This window comes from Muscardinus avellanarius (assembly GCF_963383645.1).
Source record: "Muscardinus avellanarius genome assembly, chromosome: 10".
Classification (NCBI taxonomy): Eukaryota; Metazoa; Chordata; class Mammalia; order Rodentia; family Gliridae; genus Muscardinus; species Muscardinus avellanarius.
This window is the reverse complement of record NC_137796.1, coordinates 18782830-18792187: the sequence shown is the minus strand read 5'-3', so window position 1 is coordinate 18792187 and position 9358 is coordinate 18782830. Positions and strand designations below refer to the sequence as shown.

Genomic DNA, 9358 nt, shown 5'->3' with positions numbered 1-9358 from the left:
CCCTGGGTTCAATCCCTACCACCACCAAAAACAAAACAACTAAAAAAAAAAAAAAAAAAAAAAAAAACCATAAAAAGGGATAGGGGTATATAGCTCAGAGGTAGACACTCCTGGGTTCAAGGGTTCAAATCCCAGTAATACACACACACACATACACACACACACACACACACACACACACACACAGTTTCTTGCTTGCTCTAACAAGATCAACTTTGTTTGGGTTAGCTAACTCTCTTTAGTCACTATGTATTCCATAAAATCGCTCATCAGGCTCTTCTGGAAAATGTCTCCCTGCTATTGGTCAGAGAAGGCACATCAAGAGCGCTTGGCAGAGAGTAATAGGAAAAGAATCCAAAGTACGCGTCCTCTGTGGAGGCGCTCAATACCATCAGCCTCTTCAAAGAAGAGCACCCTTGGGTCCATGCTGGGAAACAGGCTGGGGGGGGGGGGCTCAAAACCACTGGAAGTCTAGAAAAGCCGTTGAAATTTTGATTTGCTAGAAGCTGGGTGTGGTGGCACACATTTGTAATCCCAGCATCCAGGGAGGCTGAGACAGGAGGATCGCAGTGGACAGCCTCAGCTACTTAGTGAGGTACTTTGCAGCTCAGTGAGACCCTGTTTCAAAATAAAGTATAAAAAATAGGGCTGGAGGTGTAGCTTGAAGGCAGAATGCCCCTGGGTTCCATCCCTAGTCCATAAAAAAAAAAAAAAAAAGTAAAGTGGGCTGAGGGTGTAGTTCAGAGGTAGAATGCCCCTAGGTTCCATCCCCAGTACCAAAAAAAAAAAACTTTTTATTTGCCAGTCCACCTCCACTAGGACTTTTAGTGATATTTTAATACAAGTACCAGCCAGGTATGGTAATGTATGCTTGTAATCTCAGCATTTGGGAGGCTGAGACAGGAGGATCATGGTTCACAGACAGCCTCAGCCACTTAGGCCCTTTGCAACTCAGTGAGACCCTGTTTCATTTATTTATTTATTTATTGGTGGTACTGGGGTTCCTGGAAACCCTTCTACCTCCGGGCTACACTCCCAGACCTATTTTATATTTTTTATTTATTTGGAAACAGGGTCTCTTAAGCCAGCGCGGCTGGCTTCAAACCTGTGCGATCCTCCTATCTCAGCCTCCCAAGCGCAGAGATTACAAGTGTGCACCACCACGCCCGGCTGAGACCCTATTTCAAAATAAAGAATAAAAAATAGGGCAGGGGGTGTAGCTCGGAGGTCGAATGCCCCTGGGTTCCATCCCCCGACCCGCCAAAAAAAAAAAAACAAAAAACAAAAAACAATAAAAAAATAGGGCTGGGGTATAGCACAGAGGTAGAATTCCCCTGGGTTCTCCAACCCCAGTACGAACAACAACAACAAAAAAAACAAGTACTCCAGCTGGGTGTGTAGTTTACACCTGTAATCCCAAATCCCAATACAGGAATTACAGACACACAGCAATTTAGTGAGACTTTGTTTCAAAACAAAAAATAAGGCCCGGAATGGTGGCGCACGCCTGTAATCCCAGTACTTGGGAGGCTGAGACAGGAGGATCTCGGGTTCGCAGACACCTCAGCTACTTAGTGAAACTCTGCAATTTAGTGAGACTGTTTCAAAATAAAGAATAAAAAATAGGGCTGGGGGTACGGCTTGGAGGTAGAACACAAAATGCAAGTACCTCGCCCCCAGACCTTCAGCCCAAAGACTGGAATAGCTTCATATTCAGATGATTTAAAAATTTTTTTCATTATGATTTTTCAAACATTACAGAAGTAAAGAGAGTAGTATAGGGCCAGGGTTCTCAGACTTGGGTCTGCAGCAGAATTAGCTGAAGGACTTGTCAAAGTGCTGGTTTCTGGGTCCTACCCGGTACTTCTGACTAGGCCGTCCGTGTGGTTAGAAATTGAGAATGTGCATTCCCGGTGGTTTGTAGGTGCTGCGATGCTGCTGGTCTATGGACCACATTCTGAGGGCATTAGGGAAGCTCGCTTTAGGAGCTAATAGTCAAATGGTGTGTTATTATTTATTTGTGTGTGTGTGTGTGTGTGTGTGTGTGTGTGTGTGTGTGCGTGTAGTAGAGGCTTTCTACCTCTGAGCTACACTCCCAGACCTATTTTATATTTTATTTAGAAACAGGGTCTCACTAAGTTGCTGAGAGCCTCACCCAGTAGCTGAGGCTGGCTTCCAGCCTGTGCGATCCTCCTGTCTCAGCCTCCCAAGCGCTGGGATTACAAGCATGCACCACAACTCCCGGCATTCCTATTTTTTTATTTTTATTTTTATTTTTTTTTGCGGGTCTGGGGATGGAACTCAGAGGCATTTGACCTCTGAGCTACAGCCCCTGCCCATTTTTTTATTCTTTGTTTTGAAAATGGGTCTCACTAAGTTGCAGAGGGCCTTACTAAGTAGCTGAGACTGTCTGCAAACCACGATCCTCTGGCCTCAGCCGGTTTAGTCCCTAGCACCACAAAAACAAATAAAAAAGAAAGCAAAGGGGAGAAATAAAGGAAGGGAAGGAGGAAGAGGAGTCAGTTCAGAGTGTTCTGTAGCGTTCGTCGCTTCTCGTTATAGCTGCATAGTGCTCCAGCATGTGGTTGGAGTTTATTTGGTTGTCCTCTTTTAATGTCTTTGGACATTTTATTTAAATGTATTTGGCTGTTAAAAATAATACTGTAGCTGGGCGTGGTAGTGCGTACCTGTAATCCCAGTACTTGGGAGACTGCGACAGGAGGATCGCGGGTTCACAGCCAGCTTCACAACTTAGACCCTGTTTCAAAATAAAAATAAAATAGGGGCCAGGAGTGGTGGCGCACGCTTATAATCCCAGCATTTGGGGGCTGACACAGGATTTCGGGCAGCCTCAGATACTTGGTGAGGCCCTTTGCAACTCAGTGAGACCCTGTTTCAAAAAAAAGAATAAAAAATAGGGCTAGGGATGTAGCTTGGAGGAAGAATGCCCCTGGGATCAATCCCCAGTACCACAAAAAATAACTAATTAATTAATTAAATAAAATAAAATAAGGCTGGAGGTGTAGCTCAGAGATGCCCTTGGGTTCTTTCTCCAGTGTCTGTCTCTGTCTGTCTGTCTGTCTGTCTGTCTCTCTCTCTCTCTCTCTCTCTCTCACATACACACATACACACACACGCACACAGGGGTGGTAGCATACCCCTGTAATCCCCAGTACTTAGAGGCTGAGATAGGACAATGACAGGTTTGAGGCCAACCTCAGCAACTTTAGTGAGGCCCTGTTTCAAATAAACTAGGGCTAGGCATATAGCTTGGGGGTAGAATGCCCCTGTGTTCAATCCCCAGCACCCCCCACACACACACACATACACAAAGTACTGTAGGGACTAGAGGTATGACTGGGTAGTAGAGTATGTACTTAGCATGCTCAGTGCCCTAGGTAAAATTCCCAGCACCAAAAAACAAGCAAGCAAGCCAAGTCGTACTGTAATGAATAGCATTGCATATACCGTGTACAGCTCTTGTGTTTCTCTTCTGCCAGTGTGTGGATGGCTTTTGACAGAACATGGTAATACAAAGTCCAAGAATAGTCATGTCTAGTCTCATTGGATAGTGGCAGAGGCTGGATAGATCAGAAGAAGGGTAGAAATTAGAAGACTGATCAGGAGCCAATGTCCTACTTACCTCACGAGAAAAGTGCTTTAGAAATAGTACAACCACTCTATAAAATGTGAAATATATCGTTGCTTCAGTCAGTCTGGAACACAGTCAAACAGAATCGTAATGAAGAAAGGATAGGTCTGCTTGTTAAAATAGCCCACTCATAAATTGGACAATTCTGTTGAAAGATGTTACTTCATTTAACAGTTACTCTTTAGCAAACATTTCAGACCTGAATGGCAGCTCCTTGGCTTCTGTGATTTCACGACTGCCTTTCTCCCCTGGGCCTCAGATCCCTGGTGGTAACTAATGAGTATCTGCTGCAGCAGCTGAATAAAGAGCAGAAAGGTTATTCCGGGAAAGCACTCCTGCCTCCTGAGAAGAGCCATCACTTGGGGAGAGCGTCGCCCTTTGGGAAAAACACGCTGTCTTCCGCCTCCCCGACTGCACACGACCCGGGTCAGTATCTAATACAGAGCGTCTCAGAAGCTGCCCCAGATCCCAGTTTGTGGACCTAACACTGAACACTTGGGGGCCACCTCCCGCCCGTCCACGGAGGGCTCTCAGTGCCACCGCCACCAGCAGGTGGTCTCAAGAAAAAGATGTATTCTGATTCCTTGGTTTTTGTCTTCTATTTATTCCTCTGTTTATCACCTCCCATCAAGTCATTCTTTCCTTCCGCCCACAGACACTGCATGGCATCACACAGAGGACATTTGACTAAAATGTTAAAAAGGAAAGAGCCCTGGACACGCTCCCCCAGGGAAGATGGGAAATCACAAAAAGACATGTGTTTGTGTTAGAGGAAATTTTAGAGACTCTCTATTTATGGATTTATCAAACATGTTTGGTGTTTTTCCTCCCTCCACAGTGAAAAGGAGACATCTGGGGGTCGGCCCTGGAGTAGCTCCTGATTTAGAAGGGAAGGGAACACAAACTACTTGTGTGATGGAGCTTCAGAGGGTGGCATGGGGACCAAAGAGGTTTTACTTTCTTACTTACTGGTACTGGAGATTGAATGCAGGGGCATTCTACCTCCAAGCTGCAACTCCAACCCTTTATTATTTATTTATTTTTAATTCTTTTGCGGTACTGGGGATGGAACCCAGGGCCATTCTACCTCCAAGCTACATCCTCAGCCCTATTTTTTATTCTTTATTTTGAAATGGGGTCCCACAGCGTTGCAAAGGCCCTCACTAAGTAGCTGAGGCTGTCCATGAACCGCGATCCTCCTGTCTCAGCCTCCCAAATGCTGGGATGACAAGCGTGCACTACCATGCCCCCTGTATTTCTTTAATCCTGATTGACTGGGTGTTTTAGACCTCATGAGGAAAGACAGTGCCAGTGGTTCTAATTAGGTTTCTGCTTCAGCCTCCTCCCAGGGAGCTGATGTTCCAGAGAGTGCAGAGGACAAAAGACTATCAACCCAATGCCACGGGACATCTCTCTGCCTCCCAGGGCCACATGAGAAAGCGAGGCGAGTGGGAGGCTTAAACACCCTGTGTCCTGACTCAGGTGGTATACAAGGAAGGAGACACATTGCATAGTAATGAGACATGAAGAGCCCACATTTCTAGGTTATTTTAAAAAAAGCCACAGACCTCTGGGTTCTATGTGGCTCCCCAAAAGGAGGCTGCACAGAGGATCCATAAGTATCTTTGACTTTTGTGCTCTAAAGGAGCTAGCCTGAGCTCCTGCTCTGTGCAAATGAGAGAACAACCTCCCTGTCCCCACCTGCCACGCCCCTGTCCTTGTCCCATTGAGAGACCTCACAGAGTGAGGCTGGCCCAGAAGAGGGACACGAGGCAGTGATTCCACAGCCCTTTCCTGAGTTGGCATATTTCCAGAACCTAGGGCATAGACCGGCCTACCGTCAGACCACGGGGAAACAACACACTTCTTCCCAGCACCCCAGCCCTCCTGCCTGTGGTGTGGACATCTCATAGAGGCCCCAGAATCTCCCCAAGGCGCTCTAGGGAGGAGCAGAGGGTCTACCCCTGACTGAACCATCTTCCACGCCATTTCCCTTTCACAGAGTGGCACCCAAAGGGCTGCTGACCACTCCTGGGGAGCCGAAGTTGCCCCCCTGTGTGGCTAGCAACCCAACATGGAGGGCAGGTGACCCCCAAAGAGATGAAAAACAGTTGGAGAGAAGTTCCCTCCTGAGGCCTGGAATGGAGACAGTCCTCTGGGAAGTTGTGCCCAGAAGGAGAGGCAGGGCCACCCTGACAGGCCTGAACTTCTCCCGGCTGTACAGAGGGAATTAATTCTCCATCCCACAGATCCTAACCTGTCTTCCTTGCCTGCCTGGCTTTGCCAACAAGGGTACCCAAGGCTTTCGACCACAAGGAAACCGTGAGTGAGGCACAGATGCCAGGGCTGCAGCAGCACTGTTGGCCAGTGGCCACCACACACAGATTCTAGTACACCCGTCTGGTTCTTAAGGGGTTAAAGACCCCCAGGCTCCAGGCAGCGGTCAAGGAGAAGAGGCTTTCCACCCACAAGGTAGAGTCTGGGGCTCAGCCAGTCCTCCTGTGTTCCTCCAAGCCACACGCCAGTCACAGGAATGGACAGGCTTCTGCTCCCCTCCGCAGTGGCTGGATCAATAGCCCCAAGGGTGGCTCAGGCAGGATAAACTCTGTTCACTGTGAAGATTTTTTTTTTTTTCAGCACTGGGAATGGAACCCAGGGGCATTCTACCTCCGAAATATACCCCCAACCCTATTTTTTATTCTTTATTTTGAAACAGGGTCTCACTGAGTTGCAGAGGGCCTCACTAAGTAGCTGAGGCTGTCTATGAATTGCGATCATCCAGTCTCAGCCTCCCGAATACTGGGATTACAAGCGTGCACCACCACACCTGGCTGACTGAGACCTTTTAAAAGCCAGAAGTGTCTGAGTTTCCCCCTGTTATGGTTACTGAGACAGCTTTGAATTCAGATCCCTGAGGCTAGAGGACCCCCTCTACTGCAGGCTGGGGAGTCTCTGGAACTTCCTTAGGCAGTGCCTAGGGAGTGTGGGCGGTCCAGGCAGGAGAAGCCGCTGTCAAAGGCTCTGCCAGGCCAGGTGCCCATCTGCACCCTCTGCCTCCCCCCTGACCTCCCTGTCTGGCCACACTTTCCCTCAATACCTCCTATCCCCAAGTGGTTGGGCCTAAGGGATTTGGGGCCACCTGGGGCAGGAACACCCCAGAGCAGCCTGGGGGAGGGGGATAACAGTTGCCCTGCTTTACCTTGTATCTGGGTCAGTAAAGAGGGCAAGTATTCATGAGCATGTACCTTTGAAACCTTTTCTGCCACCCTTGGGAGCTGCCCTCTCCTGAGTAGGCCCTAGGTCCCAGCAGTCCCTTGTCACAGGGTGACAAAGCCTTGGGCTTGGAAATAGCTCTGACCCAACCCTCCAGGGCCTCAAAAATGATCTGGAAACATCCAGGAGCTCTCAGAACCAGTGTGGCCCCGCCAGCCCCAGCAGAGATGGTGAACACATGGGAGGGAGTCCCAGGCGGAGGCCGCTGCACCGTGGGACGCCCTCCCTGCCACCGCACATCGGCAGGTGCCAGGCTGTCTGGCCACCCAGCCCCACTTTTGGAAATCAGCGTTGGCGCTTGTTGTGCTAAAAAGGGCCTGGCCGAGAAGCAAGAGGCATGGTCGGGCCTCATCTGCAGAAACCCTCCTCTCTGGGCCTCAGTTTCTTTGGCTGTAAAATGAGGGAGTTGAATTATGTACGAAGTTTCCTCCTGGCCCTGAATTATTCAGTATTCTGAACTGGAGATGAAAATGTCTTTGCCTCGGTAATCCCCCCCCCCCCTTGGCAGGCTTAGGGCCCAGGCCGCCCTGGGCCTCTGCCAAGCCTTAGCCTAGGGCAAGTCCGCTGTCTCACCCCTCCTCTTGCTGCAGTGGAGAGGGAGGGGCAGAGCCTGCAGAGGAGCCCCTGGCTGCAGGGAGGTGGCTGTGATGTCAGGACTTTGCTCTGGGCTCCATTAAAAGGCTTTGCATTTCCCCAAGGGCCATCTCAGGCAATCTGGCTCTCTGCTAATGGAAGGGGGACTTGTGTGACTTTTCCTGGGATGGGCTTCCAGGAGGAAGAGGGAGACCCACAGAGTGTGAGTGCAGTGATGAGATGACGGTTCTGAGGGGGGCACTGGGGTATGAATGTCATCATATACCCAACCAGGCCATCTTGGTACAAAAGGTGTCTTTATTGAGGTCTGGGTAAGAATTAGGCACTTGGCCAGAGCAGCAGCTTAAATATGAGGCAAGCAGGCAGGGGTCGGCCATGCCAGGACGGGGTAGTGAGGCTGCAGGCACAGACTGTCCTCAGGCAGGAGTCTGGGAAGGCAGGAAGGAGGAGGAGGAAGGGGAGGGAGCAGTCTGGTCAGAGGCCTGGGGCTGGCCCTGGGGCCGGGCAGGCAGCTCTGGGTGCAGGTCCAGCAGGGAAGGACCAGGCTTTCTTGCTCCAGGGGCCCCTAGGCCCAGGCCGAGGCTCCTCGGGGCAGTGCACCGGGGACTCCCGGGCTTTACTTCTTCACCTTGGCATCATAGGTGCCTGCGTTCTTGTAGGCGCTCACATAGCCGCTGTCGTCCAGAATGTCCTGCCGCCCAGCGATGCCCTTGCCTTTGCCACTCTCATCGAAGCGCTCTTTGTGGGAGCCGGTGTACTTGCTGGTGTCCGTCAGCCGATCCACAGCACCCCCCGTTTTTGCTTTCTGTTTGGACAGAGTTCCCCCAGAGGCACCTAGTGAGATAGCCTGGCCCCTTCGCACCCCTGGCCAGGACTCCCCACACCCCCTCCGAGGCCGCCAGAGACCAGCGGGCACTTACGGTGACACCCAAGTTGGCCGGTTCCTTGCCTGCCACCAGCTGGCAGATGGCATCGAAGGCCTCCTCCTTGCTCTTGCCCTTGAATCGCTTGGTTGCCAGCTCTTCCAGAGCCTTCTTGAACTCCTCATAGTTGATGACCCGCGCCGACTTCCCCCTGTGGGGCACACGGGCACCTGTTTCTCCCCCCCTCGAGTCCTCCCCCGCTCCAGCCCCAGCCCCTGGGATCGTGAGGAGCAGGGCTGCCCGGGCTCACTTGACTTTGGAGAAGACGATGTCGACGTCAGTCCCTGTCACGGCCTTGCCGTCAGCCACCTTGCAGTCCTTGCACAGCTTGGCCCAGTTCTTGCCATTCATCTCTTGCCCGCTGGCCTTCGGGTCGCCATGGATGGCAAACTTGCGGAAGCTCTCCTCCAGCCCAGCCACATCTGTGCTCGCTGCCATGCCGCCCTGTGGGGCCCCACCTCCATCAGCTCCCAGCCAAAGGCCCCTCCCCAGGCAGCACTTGAGAGTCGGGCTGGGGCGACCCGGGGAGTACAGGCGTCCACCTGGACCCCAGAGCCCCGAGGAAGAGCCCGAGAGGAAAGTGCCTGGAGCTCAGTGCCAGCCGTGGCTCTGAGCAGTGCTCAGGAGATGAAATCATGATGCCCACACCATGCCGGGAACAGAGTGGCACTGTGCAGAGAGGCTGCGAGGGCAGCAGCTGGGCCGTGGCTTTGTCTGACCCTGGCACAAGGCCTGCTTGGGTGGGGGTGAGGTGGCAGCACAGCCCCCCCTCCCAGGAAGCTTCTCACTGAGCCGGGTGGGGCCATGCCAGGCTGCCAGTCAGGTAGGTGTTCAGTGAGGACACCGTCTCTGTGAGGGTGTTCATCTAAGACCCAGCAAGACCCAGTGCAGGCCTGAGAAGGGAGCGGGCGAGGGC

The 9358-nt window shown here is 51.5% G+C and overlaps 2 protein-coding genes across 2 annotated transcripts in view; one reads left to right on the top strand and one right to left on the bottom strand.

Annotated features, from left to right (window-relative positions):
- LRRC36 (leucine rich repeat containing 36) overlaps positions 1-4137 on the top strand; it is a gene marked incomplete at both ends in the record, with an annotated part of 64782 nt that extends 60645 nt beyond the window's left edge. Inside the window, one exon of the mRNA XM_080703494.1 lies at positions 3912-4137. Within this exon, the coding sequence (XP_080559620.1) occupies positions 3912-4137 (226 nt within the window). The remainder of the gene's footprint in view (positions 1-3911) is intronic.
- Positions 4138-8135: 3998 nt separating this feature from the next.
- TPPP3 (tubulin polymerization promoting protein family member 3) lies at positions 8136-8883 on the bottom strand (the record flags this gene model as incomplete). Its single annotated transcript, XM_080703280.1, has 3 exons — positions 8693-8883; positions 8440-8593; positions 8136-8324 (listed from the first exon to the last, which is right to left on the bottom strand). The coding sequence occupies exons 1-3, from the start codon at positions 8878-8880 to the stop codon at positions 8136-8138; spliced, it is 531 nt and encodes a 176-aa protein (XP_080559406.1). The 5' UTR covers positions 8881-8883.
- Positions 8884-9358: the final 475 nt, after the last annotated feature.